The sequence below is a fragment of the Callospermophilus lateralis genome, chromosome 10 (genome assembly GCF_048772815.1).
Source record: "Callospermophilus lateralis isolate mCalLat2 chromosome 10, mCalLat2.hap1, whole genome shotgun sequence".
Classification (NCBI taxonomy): Eukaryota; Metazoa; Chordata; class Mammalia; order Rodentia; family Sciuridae; genus Callospermophilus; species Callospermophilus lateralis.
This window is the reverse complement of record NC_135314.1, coordinates 123,762,155-123,789,929: the sequence shown is the minus strand read 5'-3', so window position 1 is coordinate 123,789,929 and position 27,775 is coordinate 123,762,155. Positions and strand designations below refer to the sequence as shown.

At 34.1% G+C, this 27,775-nt stretch overlaps 1 protein-coding gene across 2 annotated transcripts in view; it reads right to left on the bottom strand.

The window, feature by feature from the left end:
• Stag1 (STAG1 cohesin complex component) overlaps positions 1-27,775 on the bottom strand; it is a 362,710-nt gene that overhangs the window by 18,713 nt on the left and 316,222 nt on the right. For both annotated transcript variants that reach the window (XM_076867213.2, XM_076867214.2), the window contains 7 exons: positions 25,447-25,527; positions 15,399-15,491; positions 13,351-13,525; positions 10,761-10,900; positions 6,121-6,222; positions 2,653-2,801; positions 1,507-1,635 (listed from right to left, as the gene is read on the bottom strand). In XM_076867213.2, coding sequence (XP_076723328.1) covers positions 1,507-1,635; positions 2,653-2,801; positions 6,121-6,222; positions 10,761-10,900; positions 13,351-13,525; positions 15,399-15,491; positions 25,447-25,527 — 869 coding nt within the window. The remainder of the gene's footprint in view (positions 1-1,506; positions 1,636-2,652; positions 2,802-6,120; positions 6,223-10,760; positions 10,901-13,350; positions 13,526-15,398; positions 15,492-25,446; positions 25,528-27,775) is intronic.

The following is a 27,775-nucleotide window of genomic DNA, read 5'->3' as shown; positions in this document are numbered from 1 at the left end:
CAAATCTACAGCTAATATGGTTCTGAACGGTGAAAAATTGAAAGCTTTCTTTTTATTGGTAGCACTGGAGATTGAACCCAGGACCCTACATATGCTACATAAGTACTCTACCACTGATTTATATCATTAGCTCCATGTTCTCTCTTAGATCTGGAACAAAAGACTAGAATGCCTATTTTCATCACTTGTATTAAACACAGTACAGGAGTCCTAGCCAGAGCAATCATGCAAGAAAAAGAAAGAGCACACAAGGTGAAAAAGAAGTTATCTAATTGTCACTGTTTGCATGATCTAATACATAAAAAACCTCTGCTTGGAACTATTAAAATGAATAAACAGACACTTCACAAAAGAATAATTATGACTGGTCAATAAATATATGAAAAAATGTTCAACATCACCAGCAATTGGATAAATGCAAATTAAAACTACACTGAGATTTCATTTCACTCCAGTCAGAATGGCAATTAACAAGAATATAAGTAATAATAAAGGCTGGTGAGGATGTGGGAAAAAGGTACACTCATACATTGTTGGTAGGACTGGTGCAACCCTTCTGGAAAGCAGTATGGAGTCCTCAGAAAACGTGGAATGGAACCACCATTGGATCCAGCTATCCCACTCCTTGGCATATACCCAAAGGACTTAAAATCAGCATACTATAGTGATGTCATCACATCAATGTTTATAGAAGCTCAATTCACAATAGCTAAGTCATTGTACCAACCTAGGTGCCCTTCAACAGATGAATGGATAAGGAAAATGTGGCATATTTACACAATGGAATAGTTCTTAGAGATAAAGAAGAATGAAATTATGGCATTTGCCAGTAAATGGATGGAAGTGGAGACTATCATGCTAGGTGAAATAAGCCAATTCCTCAAAACCAACGGCTGAATGTTCTCTCTGACATGTGGATGCTGACTCACAACAAGTGGGTTGGGGGCAGGCAGGGAGGAGTAGGGAAGAAAATGAGGATGGGAATGGGAAAGACAGTACAATGAATCAGACCTAACTTTTCTATGTTCATATATGAATACACAAACAGTCTAACTCTACATCATGTACAATCACAAAAATGGAAAGTTATACTCCATGTATGTTTGATATGTCAAAATACATTCTACTGTCATATATAACTAAAAAAAATGAAAAAAATTTGAAAATTTCTTTTAAAAGCTACATATATTTTTTTAGACTTCCATCAATTATAAAAAAAATAGAAACTACAATAAAATTAATGTTAAAGAAAAGGTTATACAATGGCTCAGTGTTCATATATCTTTGAATTGCAGGATTCAATACCTGTTTAATTTCATCTTATACATTCTAAGTTACTAAAAGTGAGTAGTAAGAGAATAACAATATGAAAGCTTGAAAGAAAACAAAGTTCCTTAAATCAGCAGTTATTTTGTCTATCTCATTAAACACTTTTTAAGAAAGAAACCTTTGAAATTTCAATGGTGTCATTATAAAAAAACACTTCCTTTGGAATGTGCAACTTACACAGTCTTTTTGTCCTGTCGAAGAAGTTTAGAAGAAAATTCACTTAGTACTTCAAGAAAAGCCAGATTAGGAGGTGGATATTCTTGTCCTTTCTGATTTTGGTATTTAAAGGCAAACTCTATGCCATCCCTGAAGTTAAAATAAAACACAAAAATACCCTTAGTATCTTATTGTTCTAGATAGTTCATGTAGTTCTCTTAATGTGCTAAAATTACAAAAACATTTGGGAAGGGAGTGAAATCATCACTGAAAAAGTAATATCTGATAAATTCAAATGGCAAAACAATGCGAATTTTCATAATGTATTTTGCTTTTGTATTCAACTTTAGAGTATCAATCAGCTGTGTGAATTCAGGCCTGAGGTTTTCTGTATTCAGTTTTCATAGTTGTGAAATGAGATTGACCAAATCAGTACTGCACAGTCTCTTTTAAACTTGTTTCCCAAATTTTCTCACTGATAGATCAGATAAGAAAGTTAATAAACTTTCCATTTTATAAGATAAAGAAAATGTGCAGTTCATATAAATTTTTTCTTTTTTGAGGTGGAGATTGAACCTAGCCTAGTGCCTTCCATATATCAGGCAAGTGGCTCAACCACTGAGCTATATCCCGGCATGATAATTTTTTTCCCCCCCCAAATTAAAAATGCCCTCCTTCTTCAGAATGCCCCTTGGCTCTTTCCTTCCACTGGGTGTGTTATCTGCAGGTTCTTTGCTCCTCCACAAAGGAGGAGCCAGGATAGACCCCTGAAGATCCTGCCCATCTCACCAACACTGTCTGGGTTTTCTGATTGTAAGTAGCAACAAAGAATTTATACTTGCAAATAAATAAATAAATAAACAAATAAATAAATAAATAAATAAAACAAAAATAAAATTAAAATGCCCTCCTATTTGGGTTGGGGCTATAGCTCAGTACCACATAAAAATAAATAAAATGAAGACATTCCGTCCATCTACAACCACAAAAAACAAACAAACAAACAAAAACCTCCTACTTAACAATCTCTAAATTAGATTAATAGCTATAGTTCTTATAATTTGAAAAATCTGTAATTTATTGCTTTAAAAATGGGTCAAAACAGTTATTTTCGTTAAATTCCAATAAACTAGATTCTATATAACATTGTTTGCTTATGTTACTCACTTGTGAAGTGTGGCAACTGCTTCTCGTGTCTTGATCTGGTCCAGTCCAAATGTAAGGGCAAAGCGACGTGCCAATTCTTTAATGCCACTGACATGGGCAGAAGTCCTATCTAGGTTGGGACCTTGTTCTTGAACAAGTTCATTAAACAACTGGTGGAAAGAAAGAGGGAAAAAAAAAAAAGGAAAAAACTTACAGCTAAGAAATATTTTAGATTTTATTTATTTTTAGAATAGGTAGTATAGTTTAAAAATATATAAAAGGTGTAAGATAAAATAAATGTTTCCCTCCTTGCACTGAGCTACAGCCACTATGTTCCCTTACTTGGTCATTTTGTATTAGTAATTTTTTGAGTTCACTTTCATGCTGCTGGTATTATTAAATGCAGAGAGGAATTTATTTCTTTTTAATGCCAAATTTTTAAAGAATACATTTTGGAATGGGAAAAGGTAATAATATATTTACAGAAAAATAGTACATATTTACAAATACCTATATATAGTCTTTTCACAGATATGTCAATATATGAAATACAGGGTTTGGAAGTCTGTTTTTTCCATTTATTATAAATAAGAACATTACGTAAAATAACATTATGTAAACATCCACATATATTTGGATATATGGGGCTATGATTTTTCTCCCTCAGCCACAAAATCTACCTAAAAGTTCTTAAACTGAGTGGAGAGATTTTATAAGTTACATATATATCACAAAATAACAATAAATACCCCAGAGTAATAATATAAAAACAATCATCATTCTACTATCAAATCTAGAAACTTAATTGTATGTGCAAATCTATCTTCCTTCCTGAAATATGGTGTGAACTGTCCAGCCTTTTATCTGAAGCTACTCCCTCCTTATGCACTGAATACAGATGAAAAATAAAGTCTTCACCTATTCAAGGGTTTGCTACTTACTTACTGCTTTCTCTTTCTCTTGCATCATTAACTATTCCTTTTCTATTAGATGCAAGCATCTTTAAAAATACCACTAACTTCTTGACTCCATTTCCTGTGCCAGCTACCAATGCTTGTCTGATTTATTTTTGTGGCACAGGTTCTAAAAAGTCTTATTTACATTTGTTTTCTTTACTACCGAACATTTTCTTTTATTTGTCTCCTTCACTTTGTTTTCCCCATTTCCAGCCTCTGGTAACCATCACTATACTCACTTTAACTTCACACTTATTGAAATAACTCCTGTGTTCATCTATATTGTTCCCTGTTTAAGTGTTCTTCAGCAATGAACTGGCCTGAATTACTTATTTACTATGCCATTACTAGAAGGAATGGTTCTTCCAGAGATTTTCAAATTATGCTCAAAAAGCTGTTTATAAATCTTTAAGCTTTAAAAAGCCTTTTATTGACAGCTGTATATAATAGCCTTAAACTTTAAAATTTAAGGTGAATTCAAATACATTTTATTGTAAAGAAATTCAATGAATATCTATGTAAAAGTTCTCCTTTCTCTTTTCCACCAAATACCATTCTTTTTTTTTTTAATGCAAAGTAATTAGTTGTTTAGAACCCAGTGCCTCACACATGCCAGGCAAGCGCTCTACCACTGAGCCAGAACCCTAGCCCACCCAAATATCATTCCTTTTTTGGGGGGATACAGATGATTGAACTCAGGGCACTTGGCTACTGAGATACATCCCCACCCCTATTTTGTATTTTATTTAGAGACAGGGTCTCACTGAGTTGCTTAGCACCTCGTTTTTGAACTTGCCTATCCTCCTGTTTTAACCTCCAGAGCCGCTGGTGTGTGTTATGATGCCTGGCCCAAAAACCATTCTTACCAAAGGTAAATGGTGTTAAAAATCGAACATTTCCTACATCATCTTAGACATATTACAAGTACATATAAAATTTTTATTTTTAAATAAACGCTATCCCACACTACTTATTTGTCCTATAGCTTTGTATTTTTCATTTCATATTTTGCCATAAAATTTTTGAACAGCCAGGGATAGTGGTGCATGCCTGCAGTCCCAGCTGCTCTGGAAGCTGAGCTAGAGGATTGCTTGATTCCAGAAACTTGTCAACCTAGGTAACATTTTTAAAAAATTTTATAAACTACTTCAGAGTATCATATTTTAACTTCTCCTCTAATGATTAATTTTATACTATTTCCAGTTTTTTACTACTAACACATTGTTATAGTAAAAAGTCTTTTACATATATACATCTTGGTGCACACTTACATGTTATTTATTTATATATGTAGAAGGAAAATTACTAGTTTAAAGGGAATATCTTTTTTAAAATTTTTTTCTTTTAATAATTTTTAGTTGTCAATGGACCTTTAATTTTATTTTTAGATGTGGTGCTGAGAATTGAACCCAGTGCCTCAAACATGCTAGGCAAGCGCTCTACCACTGAGCCACAACCCCAGCCCTGGGAATATATATCTTTAATTTTGAAATATACTCCAAAATTTCTTTTAAGAAAATTTCTTTAGTCTAAAGGGACCTTCACTTTTACATCCTTTATAAAGTTTGGTGATCCTAAAAATTTGGGGATATCCTTTATCAATCATTTCAATTAATGATAATCTGTTGAATGATGGTAAATATCTCTTTGTTTTAATTTATGTTTCATTAATTACTAACAAAATTATGCCTCATCTCATGTTTATTGATTAAGTTTTCTTCTCTGTAAAGTGCCTTTTCCAAAACTCTTGCTTACTTTATCATTTTCACTGATTTGTAGGATTTGTTATATATGAAAATATTTCTCCCCAAAATGTCATTTATTTTTTAAACTAAGCGTTGTACAAACCTATTTAAGTTTATATAGATCACTTTTTTTTTTTTTGCTTTTGGTTTTCTTAGAAAAAGATTTTTAAAATATTCCTTTATTTCCTTAAAACTGATTAATTTTTAACCCTGATATATAATCCACCTAGTGGTTATTTTGGTACACCTTAGGTAGGCCCAGAAGTAGCTATTCTTCCAAAAACATACTCAACTAACCCATCACTGTGAACTGAAGAGTCCTAATCCTTTCCTCACTGATTGAAAATGAGACCTTTATCACAAATTAATTACACATATGTAGAAATGTACATGCATATATTTCTAAACTCTCCAAACTCTCTATTTTGGTTTACTAGACATTTACATATTTAAAAATTTATTTATGCAATATATTTTCTTATTTGGATATTGCTGGTGTCCCTTCATCATTAAATACCTTTACTTCTTATTTTTAAATTATTGCTTTTAAAATTTCCAATTTGACTCTTCATTTGGCCTAAGGGTAGATCACCTCAGGATTTCATGTTTTGTAATGAGAACTGGAGGATTATCTTTCAAAAGAGGACATGCAATCCATGTCTGTATCAGAAAGTAACCACAGTAATACATTAATGAGTTAGTTTAAATCAGGTAAAATACCTAGCACATACTAAGCACACAGAAGTTGCACTTATTCTTTGTCTCCCCCTCCCCTCCAAATTACTCACCTGCTGCAAACTGAGAATGAGGGTCTTGGCACATTGAATTTTATCAATCTGCCTGGTTTTGCTCAATGTTTCCTTAATAATATCACCATAGTCATTGTAATACTACGAGGAAACAAAAGGAAACACAGCTTTAAAAGTTTTGCAAAAAAAATTTTAAAATATTTATTTTTTAGTTGTAGTTGGACACATTACCCTCATTTCACTTATTTATTTTTATGTGGTGCTGAGGACCGAACCCAGGGTCCCACAAGTGTGAGGCGAGCGCTCCCCTACTGAGCCACAACCCAAGCCCCCAAATTTTTGAAATTTCATGAGATGAAGGATGGTGTTGGTAAAAGAAAGAAAAAGTGACTACAAAAAGGATTTCATTTCTTCATCTTAAACATAGTGAAAGTTACATGATATTTTTCTAAATTAAAGCAATGTACATTGATACCTAATTATGAGGTAAAAATAATAAAAACTAAAAAGGCCAGGAATTCCAGGAGGAGAGGAGGTGATATAGGAGAGAAAAACCTCTCAGACTTCAGAAGAGAACTGAACACCATCTAAAAGGTGGATATAAATTGAAGAACTAAAATCAAAACAGTTAAAATTGCTTATTTCTGGAGATCAGCCTAAATGGGAGGACAGATTAGGGTAATAGATTTATTGTTTTATTTATTATTTTAGGTCACCAGAGTAACTTAGCACATAGATCTTTCCTAAGTTTAGTTTTAAACAGATCATGTACATAAAAGCCACAGAGCCACATATCAGAATAGCAAAAATCTATCAGACTACTCATAAAAAGGTCAGAGCCTACAATGAGTAGAGATGTGAAAAAAGTGCTAGGGCTGATAAAAATTTTGAATAAAGTTATTATTATTATTATTACTTGGAATTGATGCAGTACTATTAAGAAATGACAAGGCAAAACTAAAACCCAAACTCAACATATTAAATGATTCTCTAATTTTCTGATAAGAAAAAAAAGTACCTAAAAATGGTAGAATAACTGTCAAAATGATACCGAAAGCCAGGTTTAGTGAAGAACCAATGAAAGCATGAAGTCATTACAAACAAATTAGTTTTCTAGATTACACAAATCATGTCCTAAGGAAATTTGCAGAGATTATAGAAACATTGAGTTATTTAAGGAATGGAGAAAAAATAGAAAAGGTGCTGAAAGACAGATTTTTCAGAGGAATAAGGTCATATGAAAACTGCAACAATCTTTCCCCTTAAAATACCTGGAAATGCAGAGTGACCCTGGCCTGCCCTGCAGAAGAGGAGGAGGAGGGCGACAGCGCCGTGGCCCCTTCTACCAATGTGTGGCTCTCCTGGCTCACTTCCATGTTGGGACACTGCAGCCACCTCCATAGCCCACACCCCATGTGTTAGCCTCTACCTTAGGACAACAGACAGGGCCTGGAGGCAGCAGCCCACCACAGCACTGCATATCCAAACAGGCTGCCCAATGCCACCACATGGCCTGCTTCTCAGTCCCATCTCTGAAAGTAATCGCTTCCATCCTGGAACACCTCCATCACCATCATAGGTTACCTATGCTGCTGCTACCACTATCTTTAATTGGGGATGCTTCCATTTTAGGACACTGGATAGGGCTTAGAAGCCTAATGTCAATATACTTACAGGTTTGAGGCTCCTGCTACTACAATCTAGGGATATGCTCACTTCCATCTAGAGACAAGATCCAGGACCTGGAAGACTGCCACCAAGATCCCTGCAGGTTTGTCACACCAGAGGTAGTCCTGCTAGTCTACTTCTTGATTCCTCATTCATTCTTCCTATGATCTAATACCTCTACATTTTCATCTCCTACCTCACAAACCCCATTCCACCTGCTGCTCTCTTTGTCCACTATTAAACTGTAAACCCGTATGCAAACCTACTATTTATACTATAGATATGAACTGAATACATCAATAAACACATTGCTTATTGTGACAAAACTGTAATTGTCCAAATAGGAGTTATTTGGTTTAAGACTATATATTGTTTGTATCAATGTTGTAAATATTGATCTGCCCCTTAAAGGCAATGTACTGGTAACATACAGGGACACTACAATATTATAGGGTAAAAACCGTAATACCCTGGATCTGCTTGCTAGAGGGGAAGACATATGAACAATAGGAAAAAACAAGGGAAGAAAGTACCCCAAACAAACCAAGATGCTACAATAATAGAATCCACTGATAGCACAGTAGGTGAAATGTCAGAGGAGTTCAGAAAAAGATTACTTCAAGAAAGAGAGATTCTGGAAAAAACAAAACAAAAACAAAACAAACAAACAAAAAACAAAACCCCAGAAATCCTTGAAATGAAGGAAATTCAATAGAGGGCTGGGGTTGTGGCTCAGTGGTAGAGCGCTTGCCTTCACGTGAGAGACCCTGGTTTCGATCCTCAGCAGCACATTAAAAGATAAATAAATAAACAAAATAAAGATATTGTATCCATGTATAATTAAAAAAAAATTTCAATAGAAAGCATCACCAACAGACTAGATCGCTTAGAAGACAGAAACTCAGGCAATGATGACAAAATACATTGTCTTTAAAATAAAGCTGCCCACAGAGTGAAAATGGGAAAAAACCATGAACAAAACCTCTAAGAATTTTTTTTTTTAAGAGAGTGAGAGAGAGAGAGAATTTCAATATTTATTTTTCAGTTTTTGGCAGACACAACATCTTTGTTTGTATGTGGTGCTGAGGATCGAACCCAGGCTGCACGCATGCCAGGTGAGTGCGCTACCGCTTGAGCCACATCCCCAGCCCAAAACCTCTAAGAATTATGGGATAACATGAAAAGACAAAATCTAAGAATAATTGAATACAAGAAGGCACAGAGATATAAACTCAAAGGAATGTATAATCTTTTCAATGAAATCATGTCAGAAAATCTCCCAAATGAACTGGAAAATCAAATACAAGAGGCTTACAGGACACCAAATGTACAAAATTACAACAGATCGACACCAAGGCACATTATAATGAAAATGTGTAGCATACAGAATATAGATAGAATTTTAAAAGTTGCAAGAGAAAAGTTTCAGATTACATATAGGGGAAAACCAATTTGGATCTCAGCAGGTTTCTTAACCCAAACCCTCAAAGCTAGGATGGAGCAACATATACCAATCTCTGAAAGAAAATGGATGCCAACCAAGAATATTATATCCACCAAAATTAAGCTTCAGATTTGATGATGAAATAAAAATCTTCCATGATAAATAAAAGTTAAAAGTAATTTAGAACGAGAAAGCCTATACTACAGAACATTCTCGACAAAATATTCCATGAGGAAGTGAAAAACAACAATGAAAATCAACAAAGAGAGGAAAAGCTAATCAAAGGAGAAACCAAGTCAAGTTAAAAACTAAAAATAAATCAAAATGACTGGGACTACAACCCATATTTCAATAATAACCCTGAACACGAATGGCTTAAACTCATCTTATAGGAAAAGACATCCAAGACTGAAGATGAAAGGATGGGAAAAAAACACCACTGACATGGAACACAAGAACAAGCAGGAGTTTCCATCCTCATATAAGATAAAGTAGACTTCAAACCAAAGTTAGCCAGAAGGGATAAAGAAGGTCATTTCATACTGCTTAAGGGAATCGTACATCAAGAAGATATAACAATTGTAAACATCTATGCCCAAACAATGGAGCATCCAGTATATCAAACAAACCCTTCTCAATTTCAAGAATCAAACAGATCACAACATAATAACACTGGGTGACTTTAACATACCTTTTCACCTTTGGATAGACCTTCCAAACAAAACTAAACAAAGAAACTATAGAACTCTATAATGTAATCAATATTTTAGACTTAACAGACATATATAGAATATTTCATCCATCAATAAGCGAATACACTTTTTTCTCAGCAGCACTCGGATCCTTCTCTAAAATAGACCATATCTCATGCCACAAAGCCAAGACTTAGCAAATACCAAAAAATAGAGGTAGTACCTGCATTCTATCAGACCATAATGAATGAAATTAGAAATCAATGATAAAGTAAAAAAATAGAAGCACAGACCTTACCAGTGGAGTATGCCTACACTGGAGAATCTGAAATGTGAAATGCTCCAAAACCTAAATTTTTTGTGTGGTGCTCCAAAAATTTCAGATTTCAGTTAGGATCACAGATGTTCAACCCATATATCACAACTGGAACTGGACCATACCCAAACACAGATAAAGGTACAACTGGATCAAACAGCACACAATATTCTGAACATGGCAAAACAGAATATTCTCTTTGACCTGGGAAGGTAAACACATAAAAACTAAGAAGCATTCCCTTTTATCCATGCCTGTTAGAAGAATTCTGAGATCTGTTTTTTTTTCAGAGGGTCAGGAACAAAAAATTTATGGAAAAGCAAGCAGCTAGAAAGTTGAGTATTTTTCATGTAAATGCTAGGAACTCCTACTCCAGGGAGTGCAGACTGATACAATGGTGCAGACTCATAAAGAGTTTATATAAAATGATAACATTATTAGAAAATTATCCACAATACACAGTTCAAAGCTGTCAATTTCAGCTTCTCATCATCATCCATTCATTATAATTGCAAATTTCTCTGCTATTTAGGACAAAAATAAGAATATTAAACTGTACCTTCATGTAGTGTTTAAAGATGTCTGCAGCTGCATGCATGTCAACAATATCATAAATGATAAGTTTGCTGAAGGCAGCAAGTAGATTCCTTCTTTTATGTAAGGCCTCAATTTTATTAGCTTCATCTTCTTCATCACCCTCTAACCACAGAAAATAAATTGGTTATAAATCTGGATCTTGATCCAATAAAACAATGTAGAAAATCTGCATATTTGAAAACTAGCTTTACAATACTTCACAAACAAGCATAATTCAGTTTTACACAGAACAAAAATAGTTATACTGATTAATTATTTTAGAGTGATATTTATTACATGCTTATCAAATACTTGGTAGGCAATAAGATTCCTATCTTTTAGGAGATTATCATAGTAATGATTAAGATAATCAAATCAGCTGGGAGGTGGGGATTGGGGTAAAAGCATGCCTGTAATCCCAGCAGCTTGAGAGGCTGAGGCAGGTGGATAGCAAGTTCAAAGCCAGCATCAGCAACAGTGAGGTGCTAAACAACTCAGTGAGACCCTGTGTAATAGGGCTGGGGATATGGCTTAGTGGTTGAGTGCCCCGACCCGGAGTTCAAACACAGGTACCAAAACAAAAATAAAAACAAACAAACAAACAAAACAAAGACAGCAAATCATACATAGATTGTTTCATACTTTTGTCACAACAACACTGTCAACTTGTTTTATCTTACAATGTTTTCTCTAATCTCAATATTTCTTATATGCTAATACATTCCCACAAGAAAAAAAATTATGAGACAGGCATAAAAAGTTACTTTTCTCTATGTTTTTTTAGTTGTATATGGATAACACCTTTGTTTTATTATTTATATGTGGTGCTGAGGATCAAACACAGTGCCTCACATGTGCTAGGTGAGTGCTCTGCCACTGAGCCACAACACGAGCCCCAGAAAAGTTTTATTTTAGAAAAATATATAGAGGGGTAAAGGAAAAATATGGAGCAGTTAATATTCAGTGCTTGTCCACATGGTTATATTATGAGCTGAAAAATAAAATCTATTTTGCAAACCATGTTAAAATACTCCATAAAAAACTTTCTAAATAAGTAGTGTTTCTCATTTAATTTTTTTAAAATATATAATCCATTGTGGTATGTATTTCTAATCCTAGAAAAAGTTTTCCTACAAGGCTCCAGATGACAACATTTATTTCAGGCTCTGTATTTGGAATAAGTCTTCTTTCTTTTGTTTATATGTATCTATTGATAAAATAATTTACTCTCAGTCTCTTTCTTTTTACTAGTAAGTCCTGATAAGTTCTGAGGCACCAGTGCTTTGAGAAACTGGAAATCTTTTTGCTTAAAATAGCAGTTAAGATCTCTTGAGATTAATTGAGTGTAAATAAACATACTCTGTTCCACACTGCAGTATTTCTAAAATGATCTCTTAAGAACAAGATTTTTTCTTCTTTTTTTGGAGTCATGCTATGGATCCAACCTAGGGCCTTCTGCATGCTAGGCAAGTGTTATACCACTTAACTATACCCTTAGCCCTATAAAGAATATCTAATAGCACCAAATAGATGTGTGGATCAAATATGCCTCTTAAATTTTTTTAGAGAGCTTAAATCATCTATTTCACAAATAATCTATTTTAAATAATATTTATTTACAATTAAGCATTAACAATTTAGTCTGATTTTGCTAAGCAATTATTTTGCAGGCTCAGCACAATATTTTGACTAGTGAAGTTTGATGATTATCTTTCACCATTTAATTTCTTTGAGCTATATTTTATTCAAATGATAATATATGACAGCCACTCAGGAATAGAAAAGAACCTAGATGCTTTCCTTTAAAAAAACTGTAAACTTGGGGGGCTGGGGTTGTGGCTCAGTGCCAGAGCACTTACCTCACACATGTGAGGTACTGGGTTCGATCCTTAGCACCACATAAAAATAAACAAACAAAATAAAGATATTGTGTCCATGTATAACTAAAAAAATATTAAAAAACAAAACAAAACTGTAAACTTGGACGCAGTCAATGAGAAACAACCTCTAGATTGCATATACATTTGTACATGTGGGAAATGGCAAATGTACAAGAATTATTCATTATAGCTGAAGACTGGAAACTATATGTCAGTTAATGTGAGCTAGATTATGTAAATTATCCTGTATCTACACAAAGAAATACTATATGGGGCTGGGGTTGTGGCTCAGTGGTAGAATGCTTGCCTATAACGTGTGAGGTACTGGGTTCGATCTTCAGCACCACATAAAAATAAGTACATAAATAAATGAATGTACTGTGTACATCTACAACACACACACACACACACACACACACATTATATATATATATAAGAAATACTATATGGCTGTTTGAAAAAGAACGAGGAAGCTTATATAAGGATGGGGAAAGAACTCTAAGGTACTTTTAAAGGAGAAAGCCATCATGTTCCATATTTTTGTTCTTGCTGGTTTCTGAAATATATGAATATAATACTATTAGCATTTTTTAGGGAGAGAAAACTTAGTAACTCTTGGATTTGAATTTTTCACTTCTGTCTTTTGGATTTATAAAATAAAATAAATATCAACAAGGTGATAGCTATAAATACCCATGCTCTGGTTCTCCTCATCCTGGTCAATGAAAACATGATCCATCACGAAACTAAGGAGTTCTGACTGGAGTCCAGTATCTGGATTAAATACCAAAGGCTGAAGGCCCTCTCTGCCACCTGTCATTAACTGGTGGCTAAAAATCATCAGGAGATCACAAAGTAACATGAAAGCCTAGAATGAAAAGGAAATTCATTAACAAAATAGTGCATGAATATGACTACATGCCAATGTGAATGAAAACACACTAAATAATAACAGTTCAACAGCAAAACCTTAACATAATAAACTCTCTTTAGTTTTAATTTTCTTATCTCATTACCCTCTCTCATTAAACACTGGTCGAATTTAAGATCCTCCTGCAATACAATCTATTTATTTTACTTGGCTGTGTTAACTCAAAAATGTGGAACAAGAGATTTTCACCTGAACTATAAAAAAATAAGTTAAACTCAACTCTGTAAACATATTAAGTGGCATCACAAATGACAGATGTGAAATTTTAAGAGAAACCATGTTAAAAAATTAATGGTTAGACCATTAATATAAAACTGGTATTTAAAAACCTCTAAACAAATTGAATCATAAGGGAACTTACCACTTTTACCTAAAGACTAAGTATTAACTTAGCAAATGTGCATTATCTGAACGGATGAGACGAAATAAACATCATTAGTTTAAAAATCAAAACACTTTGTTGTGGGATTATTGAGGGCTGTGACATTTCTGAACAATTCACTGAAACTCATCCCATAAAAGTTGATTTCTAAGAGAAAAACCACAATTTTGGCACTTATTTGGGGGATGGCTGCCTATCCAATTGTCTGGCTCTAGCAAGAATGATGCTAGTTTATGCTCTGATTGCACAACAATGAAATACATTAAGATATTTAAGAAGAGCCATTTGAAAAGAGGGAAGCTTAAAGAGAATCCAGGGGATTTTTACACATTTTTTACACAAGTCATTCAGAATATCATCGAACAGGTCTGATATAGAAACAATGAATATTTGGTTTCAATGGCCAGAGCTGGGTACTTCTATATAGCACTGGTGGGATTCTGAACAACTACAGAGTAAGGTTTAGGGATCGTTGTTTCCATTTTAAGTTAAATGTTAATAACTCAATACAGAATAAAAGTTGTGACAATCTATTTGTATGAAGGAATAGCAAAGGATGAATAACATTGAAACCTTTAACCTGACAAGACTTTTATTCTAGCCCAATGACAAAATAAGAAAGTGTGTAAAAGGTACAACCTATTTTATATAAAAGTATTCCCTAGTAGAAGAGTGAGTTAAAGAAATATTTTACAAAACCAGTTAATGGAAACAGTACTTCCCTGGGCTCCACTCTGAACCTTTTGGGTTGTAACCTTGTCCAAGGGGTAAGGAGTCTGTTAAACCAGAGATATTCCCACTAGCACCCTGACTGTCCACATACAGAGACTTGGGAATTTCTTGCTCCAAGAAACTTAATCTTAATTGTGAAAGCCTTCAAAGGCCTCTTCCCTAGGCCTATTACACCTCCAGTATGTGTATTCTTAGGCCTCAGAGTGTTCAAGGGGTAGCTATTTGGAGGGGTGGTACAGACAGAGTTTGGACATATGATTTGAAGTATTTAAATGTATATGCAAGAAACTTCCTGGGGTGAGGAGGCAAAAATGACAAAAAGGCAAGTTCTAGCTCTGCTCTCCAGACTTCCAACATTCTGGTAGAGAATTCTTAGGAGTCAAGATTTCTAAATTTAAACTTGGTCTTCAAGTTGATGGAGAATATACTTGTCACAAGTACAAGCATAGAATTTATTTATATAATAAGTTTGTTAGCTGAAAAACAAAAAAGCCCTCAACAAAACAAAACAACAAAACATGACAAATGTGTTAGCTTGCTTTATAACTTAAAACATTCAGACATCAATACTCTTGGTCCTAGGTCCCATGAATGCTAGGGAGAGATAAATATGCTAAAAATGGCCACAAAAAATTACTTTCTTACTATTTATTAATACATTTGGGTTATTTTTACTGAGAGCTCATAATTTCTTACCTGTTCCTTCACTGGAGTATTAACATTAGATAGGCACTGCTGGCAAACAGCCAAAAAGGATTTCACTGTTTTCCTCAATACCAACAGATCCTCCTGCAAGACACATTCAAAGATGCAAGCATGAATTAATATCCTAGAAACTTGCCAAAAGAAATAATAGAAAAATAGCCAAATTGCTTTATTGTGAAGGAAATTTATAAGACCAAATTTATCACTGAAAATCAATTAGTATAGTTATTTTCTAGCTTTTGACCTATTGGAAAGGGCAGTGAAGCTAAGAATCTGGAACATGCATTTCTATTTAGCAATGGACTGCTCAGTGTGATTGCTCTCAGAAGTTTCCTTTACAAATATGGTTATTTAGGATATTAAAACCATTAGTTACTTCTACAACACATATTAAATAGTAGTAAGATCACAGGGTGCAGCAGCATACTGAGAAAAGTAACAAAACACCAGTACCGAACTTCTCCTATATTCACAGTGTACTGCAAATGTTTGTGGAAGAAAGATAAACCTTCAAAGAGTGGATGTGTAAATGGAATTTAACTAGATGGCCAGATAATATCTCACCTGAAACAACACTGAAAAAGTCTAAAGGGAAATTTACTTTCTCTTTTTTCATACTGGGACTGAACCTGAGCATGCTTAAACACATTCTGCTTAAACACATATTCTGCTACTGAGCTATAATCATTTTCCTGAAAGGAGAACTAAACTCTATCAAGCATCTACAACATGTCAAGCACTGATTTGAGAGTTTACTATTACATAAGTTAATCACTGGCACATTCATATGCACTTGCAGCCCCAGCACTCAGTAGGCTAAGGTGGGAGGATCTCTTTGAGCCCAGAAGTTCCAGAGCAGTCTGGGCAATAATATTGAGAAACTGTCTCAATAACAACAACAAAATAGATCCTAAAAAATCAGTCATTATTAGCAAAGGGCATTGAAACCAGGACTGATACCAGAGCTCATATTTTCCTGACAAATGAATGACATGTGCAAAGAATTCAGCATTATATTGGTATCTAAAATAGCAATAAAAAGTAATTATCTGAGCAAAGGCCCATGTAAAAATCATTTCAATAAGGTACTCTATTAAATTAAAATTCTTTAGGCTCTTCTATTTTGTAGAGATGACAGCACTATTTTGGCACCTTCACAACCTAAATAATAATACTTTGAAAGTTATACATATATCCTATTACTAATAGAGTGCACATATTTATTTATTGGGGGGGGGGGGTACCAGGGATTGAACTCAGGGCCACTCAACCACTGAGCCACATCCCCAGCCCTATTTTGTATTTTATTTAGAGACAGGGTCTCACGGAGTTGCTTAGAGTCTCACTTTTGCTGAGGATGGCTTTAAACTCATGATGCTCGTACCTAAGCCTCCTGAGCCACTGGGATTACAGGCATGTGCCACCATGCCCAGCTACAGTGCACATATTTATAGGAAGAAATAAGCTCATCTTGTACATAGTAGTAAAAGGAAAATGTCTTGAAGACCTTTAATGTACCTGTAGATTAATATTTACTAACCACATCTCAACATTCCTTGAACTTTAATTTCAAACATTCACAAGGCATTGAGGAAAACAGATAAAATAACAGGCAACTATAATGGAGTGCAGAGTGCTATGGCAGGAGAGAGCATGGGCCCTATGCTAGAAAAGCTAACTCAGAGTCAAAAGTAGTCATAAAAGGAGAACAAAGAACTAACATGAAGTTGGATCCAGGGGATAGAGATTATTTAAAAAGGTATTCCAGATAGGGTCCCAAATGTTCAAAAGTTTGGAGATACTTCTGAGGAAGTTAATTGTAGCTCAGGTATAAACAGGAGTGACAAGAAAGCAAAAGAGAAAAATAGAACCCATTTCCACTTAAATGAAAGGCCATTTTGAATGTCATGTTAAATCATTTGGATATTATCCTGATAAAAATAAGGAACTACCAAAGGAGGATTTTTATAATGGGAGTGTTAAAATTTTGTGCTTTGGAATCACATTCTAAACAGAATGGACAATGATGTTTAATAGGTCATTTAAGAGAAGATACAATCTTTTGTTGAGAGCTTATTGTGTTATCAAGTACTATGTTCCATGTTCATAAGTATAAATTTCACAATCACTCTGTGAAATAAATGAAAACATTTCCATTTTATAGACAAATAACTGAAATCCAGGGCACTCATATTCTAAATGGTAGAGCAAATATCTAAATGGGAGGGCTGTATGATGTTGTGAAATACATAGTTGGTATAGTTGGTCTTTTGTCTGTTTCCTAGCATTCAACTCCTAAAATCCTGGGACTTTCTAAAGTGCTCTTTCATGTGCTAATGAGTTGACTGATGGCTGGTATCACCTAGGCAGTTTTAGTATAGGGGCAGGTCACCAGAAAAACCAAATCACAGTTAAAGGGTTAGCCCAGCTCCTTCCCCATCCAGGAAGTGAAGGGGTAATGTTGAGTTGGTCACCAATAAAGGGTTAGCCCTGCTCCTTCCCCATCCAGGAAGTGAAGGGGTAATGTTGAGTTGGTCACCAATAACCAGTGATGCAATCAAGCAAGGCTATGTAATGAAGTTCCACAAAAATCCACAAAGTGGTGGGGCTGGGGTTGTGGCTCAGTGGTAGAGCACTCACCTAGCACACGTGAATGCTGAGTTTGATCCTCAGCACCACATAAAAATAAATAAATAAAATGGAGGTATTGTGTCCAGCTACAAGTAAAAAACAAAAAACAAACAAACAACAACAACAACAACAAAAAACCCCACAAAGCACTGGTTTCTGGGAGCTTCCAAATAGCTGAATATGTGGAGTTTTCTGGAGGATGGTGCACCTAGAGAAAGCATGGAAGCTCTATACATTTTCCCATATGCCTTGCCCTATTCATTTCTTCATCTGGTGTTCATGGGTATCCTTTCTAATTTAAGTACTATTTCTCTACGTTTTGTGAGCCATTCTAGCAAATTAACTTAACCCAAGAAGGGTACCGTGGGAATCCTTATTTATAGCAGGTCAGTCAGAAGGTAAAACAACTTGAGACTGCAACTGGCATTGAAATAGAGAAGGCAGTCTTGTGGGACTGAAACCTTAAACTGTGGGATCCAATACTGTAATGTCAGAACTGAATCAAACAACACTCAGGTGTATCCACTGTTGAACTGATTGATTGGTTTCTGGTAGGGAGAAATCCTCACACTTCTTAGGTCATACAAGTATTCTCTGCTGTGAGAATATGGGAAGACAATGAGTTTCCTTTTATTCCCCTTAATATTCTTATATTTGGTGGCAGTGATGAGATTTGCTAGAACAGCCCTGACTCATGGTTACATGTAAGAAAATACATAAGGGTGGATAATGAGGAACCTTTGATCCAGGGACTACTAGTCATCTATGGTATAAAACTTGTGGTGCTCTATGCTTGGTAAAGTTACCAGTGAAATTTAGAGATGTTGTAGACCTAAATTTCAAGGAGTAGGAACATTAGACATGTAAGGAAATGCAAAATAAGAAGCAGCCATGTTAAATGCAATCCTTTAGTTACTGTTATCTGTAATAGCTAAAATGAAAGTAAAAGTGGAGGCTCAGGCCTTGAGGATGAACCAAGCTTAGATGCTAATTAAGTCTGAATGAAATAAGGCTCAGACTATCAGCTTCAAATCTACCCATCAAGAGAAAAATTATGCAAGGACAATAAAAATACCTCAAAGGCCATTGGTTACAAAAAAGGTAGTCAACATTAGGGGAGGGCAAAACTAAGAAATTACAGAGACCATGGGTTATACTGTAAAGGGACTGTTTCACTCTATATCAGTACCATCCACTTCCTGAGGAGACTCTACTAAAAAGAATTTTGAGAATAGCTAATTTAGGACCGGTATCTTTGGTTTTAAATGCTATGGAGACAAAGTCATATCTGGATTGATGCAGGACCAATAACATACTCAGCAACAATCACAGATGACTATAGTTGGTCCAGACATAGAACCTTACTCCCAAGTGAAGTCAGCCTGGTGAACTAGACAGAAGTCACTATTAGGTCTGTTTTACTCTGAGAAGGGGGACTGTTCAACTCCACCAATATATGCAAATAGAACATTCCAGGCATAGTAGCCAATATCCTTCATATGCAAGAGGCATTTTATAATGACCTGGATATATTCACCTAACACGGCCATTAACCAGGTCATGGTAAATGCTGTTGTTAACGGCAACCCTGTTGCCGACTATTTCATATGTTGCAAAACTGAAAACAGTTCAGAAAGCCTTATTAGATTTGCTGTCTCAGCCTCCCCAAGGGGGTTTTATAGATGTTAATAAAAAAAATCAGGTTAGTTAACAAGAGAATAAGACAAAAGGGAGAGTCAAAGGACTCATTCCAGGAAGGTAGAAAATTTTAAACCAAGAAATAATTTAAGGGGTGGGAACCTAGCTCATGGAGAGTCACAGGACTTGTTCCAACAGGATAGAAACTTCTGTGGATACACAATAAAACTACTGGATATTTAACCCCAAATATAATACCTAGTTTTCAATGTTGCTGCTGTTCTTGGCAATATGAATCCCCACCTGCTGACTCCTGCCATTGCCTCAAAGGCTAATCCATTTATGTTCCAGGAACCCTTAAGATGCCTACTGGAGTTCCAAAACATCTTCTGGTTTCTCTTTCCTGTAGTGTACAAAGGTGAAGGAAGCTAAAGAGTCAGAGGGACAGGGGAAAAGTAGTGATTGTTAGGACCAGAGAGAGAGAGACCTGAATCCCCAAACTATCCCAAAATTCAGACGAAGAACAAAACCTACTATGCTATATCCGAAACCTACACTATTGCGTATATACAGGTACTTACTCTAGCCTCAGAAAATAAATTACTCAATTACAACTCTTAGTTCTGGCAGGGAAGATGGAGAAACCAGATACAAGGCTGAGATTTAATGTCAATGAAATAACAGTTTTTGTTAACTGAAACATTTTTCTCAATGTAATCTTCTCAACAAACCTAACCAGTTGTAAATATCATTCTCACTTTATATACTAAGAAACTGAAACTCAGGTGAAGTACCTGGCTTGGGCTACCAGAGGTGATAAGAAGTATAGCCAAATTCAAACTTGATTTTTAACTCCAAAGACAACCACTGCTCTAACACACACACACAAATGTTGGAAAGGTAAGAACTGAGAGTGTCTTAACATAGATAAATTGGATCAGCAACAAATTGTCATTTGATGGACACCTAGCAATTGTAAATCACTAGGAAATTTTTTCCCCCCAAATATAAAACCTTCTATAGGAAGAAAAATCATTAGTCTATCACTCAGGGAAAATGAAATAGGATAAGACATCTGTTTTATTTCTATTCAAATAAATGGCCTATTATGAAGGTAGATATCAGTAATTTGGGGGGAGAAAAGCTCCAATGTCTGTACTAGAAAGTGAGAACTGTTATGTTTTATCTATTTTTAATATCGCCTTACACTTCTGGATAAGCTCAGTTAAAATACATTCTTAGACTGTAATAATTACTATGTAGAGTATGATGTCAGAGATGGGAACTTCTGACCTACTGACAATAGAAATGAAGAAACTGGGCCAAAGAGTACAAACACACAGGCTAAGTTTGAGGTTTAACCTTAAGAAGAGGAGAACACTGAGACAGAGATCAGCTGTTCCTCAAATAAGGAAAAGGACAAGCCTTTACAGTTATGGTGGGCTAGGTTCTGGATGATCATAATCTCAGTTCTGATTTTGCCAGGTGATTCCAGAGAAATCCTTATTGCTTGAGGGAACAATCTGGTTCCCTTGAGAAGATTAGGGGTGGTGATCTCATCAAGGGTTGATCTGCCTTCAAGGGTCTACTGTTCCTGGAAGGTGTAGGGGAATGACTGAAGACTTCTATTTCTAGATACAGGTCTGGAACAAGACTTTTATAAAAAATGGCAGTTGAATGTTCCCATAAATCTTGAAAATATCTTACTCCTATTTTGGTGTCCTTAATTTTAAAAGTGGGATGAGATAGGTTAAATAAGTTTAAGGATAATAAGCCTTAAATTATCAGTTTTTAGATAGACATTTTAATCACTTAAGGAATGTCTATGTACAAAAGGCCTTAGGAGTGCATTTGCCCTCTGTCCCTGTTGTGGTCTCATCTATATCTTAAGGAGTTTGGGTATTTGTAAATCGTACTTTAAAAGTCACTGACTCTTTGAAGGTAAGAACAGGATCCAGGTAGACAGGCTTCTGAAGCTGAGGAAGCTTTATGCTTCCTCTTTCAAGTGGGGGATTCCCTGCCAGAAAGAAAGCAAGTTCTGAAACCTGGAGACCAAGGGGGATTGAAAATATAGCATGGCACACTTAATAAAATGCTGAAACAATGATTTTTAAGTTTTTACCTTTCTAAGATGAATACATTTATTTCTGGTAGAGAATTTTAAAATGTTAGAATTGGATAAAATTTTGAAGTTTAGAACTTACTATGAATAGTCAGTTATTTCTGTATTCTAGATTTAAAAAAAAAATTATGAGCTGAACAAGAAATGGTACTAAATAAGATCTAGTTCTTTCTCCCCCAACCTTTTTATATCAATTAAGCAATTTTGATTGGAGATATATTAACAGAAATATCTCTTTTAAAGAACAACTCTGGAGTCATGGAATAACCAAAAGGAAAGCCTTAAAACTAACTGAATAGTTAATGAAGATAGAATTCTCAAGAAACAGAAGGTGGCAGGGAAGTATTCTGGAATAAAAGAAGTCAAATAAAATAGTTATATACTAGTGAAAATTTGTTCTTATAGGGATAGTTTTATTTGTCATCCTTGGCTCCATTCCCTTCACCTCAAGTCAGTTAACTCTGTAGACAGAAGAGATGTTCTCTATGTTGTTATAGAAATTCTGGGCAAGGACCTAGTTGAGCTATTTCTTTATTGTTCACTGCTACATTGAAGAGAAGGAATGAGAGAAAACAGCCCACAGGTTTTTATTCATTTGAGCTCATTTCTAGGAAAGTATGTCTGTGGAAAGAAAACCAAGATTGAAGGTACTTGGCCACCACCAGTTGCACCTTCACCCTTACTCCTTCTCTTTGGTTTGTCTGGAGATGAAAATTGGAATTTGTGGAGTACAACTCTAGTCAAGAAGGTGATGAACAAATTTTGTAGTTACTATACCTCTAATAATTTCACCTGCAGTTATGTAGGAAATGTTGACTTCTTTTAGGAATAAGTTCCTGATTCAGAAGGCAGGGATGTTTGCCCGCCCCAGACCCTCCCTACTGTAGTCCAGAACAGAAATATGCAGAATAAAATAAGGCAGAATATCATAATTTTAAGACTACAGAAAACAGGATAGCTTTTCTCAAAAGGAAAAAAAAATTGAGGATAAATTCTAGATATTTAGGGCAAACAAAGAGATAGGGTCTTTAGTCCTCTGTTTACCTTGCCTTTTAAATGTCTTTGTATATGTCCAGAGGAACTGAAAGAAGAAAGATTCTTTCTGCTATAGAAAAGAAACTGAAGGCCGTTTCTATAGGACTAGCACTAGGGGGCACTGGAGCAAAATATACTGAACATGACCTGTGTGACTGTCAAAGGGCTTCAACTCTGGAAATTAGGAGAGGAAATACCCATTGGTAAAACCCAGTTCAATTCCATTTCAAATAAAGGTCTAATGCTGTTCTTGATAATAGTCTACACATATACTTTATTTCATAAAATTTTTACTGTTGAGTTAAATTATATCTTGAAATTAAGCTTCAAATATAACTACCATTCATAATCTTCTGATTGATCGTATTCTTGACAATACAGAAAAAAAATAAATTTATAAGCACTCTCTAAAAAGCAATTTGGCAGTAATGCATAAAGAATGTTCAACATACGTATAACTGTTGACATGGCAATTCCACTTTTAAGAATATAAGATAAGGAAAATGCAGAACAAAATTTTAGCCAGAATGCCCATCATGGCATTAACTTTATTTAATAAAAATGTTTAAAACCGTTCAAAAGGAGAGTAGCAAAATAAACTATAATGTAGATTATTGATGTACGTACAATATTACATTAAAATATTTTGTATAATAATTTTCTTGCCTAAAGAAAATGTTAATTTAAGAGACGCAAAATTATAAATATGATTTTAGTATGATTAGAAATATATGTAAGAAATAGAACTAAAAACCCCCCTCATCTTGTGCCAATAAAAAATATGGAAACAAAGCACATCAAAACTAAAAGTGGAAATCCACAGATGATGTAACTTGGTAGTTTTGTTTCTCTTTCCCTTTTTTCTTTCTTTGTTACAACAAGCATGTGCTCAAAAGAGTGAAAATTTATGAAAACCTTGTAATTTATACCAAAAACCAATCAGCATAATTTATTAGTTAATAATAGAGATGACTTCAGAATTTTAAATGAGTTTCTGTAAATGTACTAATGACTAGGGAACCAAACACATGATGGTCACCTGGCTTGCTTCCTCACTAGCTAAATGACTCATTCAATTTTAACCTTATTTTCAACAAAATAACTTCATGTAATAAAAATATTACATGAAGTCATTTTGTTGAAAAAAAGGTTATTTCCAAATGACATTACAAATGTTAACATTTATAAATATGCTAATATCTATTATATTACATTTAAAATTCAGGAAAAAATTAAAGGGGAATAAAGAGATAGAGTTTCAGGTGCATCATTACTAATTCCTCCATATACTTTAACTGGCATTACAACTCTGACATTTGAAATCAAAATAACTTCCCATCTAAATGTCTGTAGGCATAAAGAATGATGAAATGAAATCTACCTATATAACATAATTTAATGATTAGCAAATATTACCAATTTGTGATCAGCTGCATCAACCAATTTGCCCTTAGAAAATTTGTTAAAAATAAAATCTATAACAAAACCCTCCAGAACTAGCTGTATTAAAAGCTTAATACAATAATTTAAAGAGCACTAACAGTAAGCATCAGATTGAGATTCAAATGACTTATTATAAAATGGGATTATAACATCTACTTTATAGATGCAAATGCAAATAAATTCTCAAATTATTAATCAGGAAGGGAAAAAGAAAAAAAATTGTTTCTCTGAGAAAACAATGCTCCAGATTCAGCTGGTGGTTTTATAGCAAACATCAATTATCTTTAGGGCTAAATAGTTTCGTTTGTTAAGATGATATGTAAACATCAAACCTCTCATTCCATGAAACCACTGAAAAATTATTGTGATATTTATATCAGGTAATTACAATGTGTGAAATATTTTTTTGTCTTGATTCACTTCATGGTTCTATTCATGGTATCTTGTTTTCTTTTAAGTTATGTTTTTACTATGAGTTTACTTAAAATTTTATTTATAGAAATTCTTTAAGGCGGGTTCCTTCACAAGAGATTTAGATTTGATTCTGTTAGGTATTTGGGGATACTACCACTTTAGAATACTTAAAATAAAAACCTCAACTTGTTCTTATTTTTATCTTTCCTTTTTTTTTTAAACCACTGAAATAGTTAGAATCCAGAGTAAAACCTAAGTGAAAACTAGTTCATAGTTATAAACTTTCAAGGGAAATGTATCTTTCCACACCTTTAGTCAATAAAAAAATTAAGACAGGATATTTTCCTTAACCCCCACCTCATGAATGGAGCTGGTATACATTTATTTCTATTTACCCTTGTTCTTGGCCATAGTTCTGTATGGATTTCTTGATTTTGTCAGAGATTTGTGGCCATCTACTAGACATACTACCTGGGAAGGATGTTGTGCATTTTCTGTATTAAAGATCCTCAGTGTAAAATAAAGGCTTCAGTACTTTTAAAATTTTCTTTGATTCCCACTTACACATAATCTGTGGCATATTTCAAAAAAGGTAAAGATAAATACTCATAAAGCAAGAACTGGTAACAATAAATTATTGTATTTTTATTGAAGATTATAATTTATATAACTGATAAATTATTTAATCATGAGTTAAGCAATATTATTATTATTATTATAATAATAACCTTTCTGCCTATAGAAACTGTTACTTACTTTGGAAGGAGAACCATCAGTAATTTTCACCAACTGCCAAAGAATCGAATAATGGGAACATTGCAGTGCTTGTACAACTATCTGTATAAAATGAAAAAAATTATTCAATAAAAAATTCAAACAAATTAGACAATTTATGTTTTCATAGTACTAGGAGAATAATACTTACAATGATTTTTATTTATAATAAAATAGAGTTCAATTCCAATTTTTACAGAATGAATAAAATATGAGTTAAACAAGAGATAAACCAACACATTTACCTAGAGAATAAAAATAGAATATCTTTTTATGTGGGGCAAAGGAGAGTACTGGTAATTTAACCCAGAGGCACTTTACCACTGAGTTACATCTTCAGCCCCACTTCTTTATTTTTATTTTGAGATAGGGCCCTGCTAAGTTGCTGAAGCTGGCTTTGAACTTGCAATCCACTTGCCTCAGCCTCCCAAGTTGCTACAAGCATGTGCCAGAGTAGAATATATCTTAATAATATGAACCCAAATAACATGTTAAAACACAAATATAAAATGTATGAAATTACTATTATCCAAATTTTGAAACTGAAATATTCTACTTATTCTTTTTAAAAGTGTTTTTAATGTGAAAAGTAATATTTTTACCAAAGATGCGTAAAACAAATATTAAGCTTATTAAATAAATATAAAGTAAAAATGTTTGTGTAACTAAACTCTAGATCAAGAAATAGAACACTGTTAGCATCTCATTCTAATATCATCTTTATCTTTTCCTATGAGTAAGTTATTTTGACTTATCCAGCAATCAGTATATTTTAAGTACGTAAATCTATGATTTCTCTCTATGATTTTAGAGGTTGTCAGTTTTTGTTCTCAGGATCTTGTTACACTCTTTAATTACTAAGGACCCAAAAGGGTTGTTGTTATTTGAGATATATCTATGAATAGTACCATATTAGAAAAAATTTTTAAAAATCATAAAATACTTTGAATTCAAATATAAAAATAACATTGACTATATTTTGATATTTTTTCTGAAAAAATGCACTAAATTTTTTATTTTTAGTTATAGATGGGCATAATACATTAATTAACTTATTTATTTTTATGTGGTGCTGAGGATTGAACCCAGTGCCTCACACATGCTAGGCAAGCGCTCTCCACTGAGCTATAACCCCAACCTCAGAAATGTGCCAAAGTTTATAAAACACAAAATTTTATTAAGAGTGACAGATTTTGCAAATCTCTTTAGTCTGCTCTAATAGAAAAATGAATTTTCCTATCTGCTTCTGCATTCTCTTTTGTAATATATTGTTTTGATTGAAGTATATGAAGAAAATCTGAAGTATATGAAGTAGCTGAAATAAGAACACATATTTTAGTATCTTTTGTAGATAAATATGGATATTCTGTTATAATACCAATATTTCCCTAAACAGCTGAGAGAATGAAAATGAATAAAAGGAAGTAATATCTTTCTTACTATGCAAATAGTTTTGACATCATGGACCTCCCCTGGAGACCCCTAAGGGTGATCCCATAACCATAATTTGAGAACCATTGTTCTAGAAATTGGATTGATTTAACTTTATTAGATGTTACCAAACTGTATCCAAAATGATTATATGTAGTAGTTATTACTAGTTAATTGAGGCTCCACATTTTCATCAAAACTTGATATAATCAGATGTGTGATATTTGGTGATTCTATTTTGTATGAATAGGATCTTAGTGAGGTTTCAATTTACATTTCTTTAATTACAATGAAGATGGCTACCTTTTTTTTTTTTTTTTGAGAGAGAGAGAGAGAGAGAGAGAGAGAGAGAGAGAGAGAATCTTTTTTGTAGATAGACACAACACAATGCCTTTATTTTTACGTGGTGCTGAGAATCGAACCGGGGTTCCACCCGTGCTAATCGAGCGCTCTACCGCTGAGCCACAATCCCAGCCCGATGACTGCCTTTTTTAAAAAATAATTTTTTAGTTGTTGATGGACCTTTTTTTAATTTATTTATATGTGGTGCTGAGAATCGAACCCAGTGCCTCACACATGCTGCACAAGCGCTCTACCACTGAGCTCCAACCTCAGCCTATGGCTGCCTTTTTTTTTTTTTTTTTTAAATATTTTTAGTTGTAGATGGACACAATACCTTTATTTTGTTTATTTAGTTTTTTTATGTGGTGTTGGGGATCGAACTCAGTGCCTCATCCATGCTAGGCAAGTGCTGTACGACTGAGCCACGACCCCAGCCTGCCCATGGCTGCCTTTTTAAAAAAATTTTATTATTGGCATCTGAATTCCTTCAGCTCTGAAATGTATAGTTCAAGTCTTTGTTTCTTATTTTCTAGGGAGA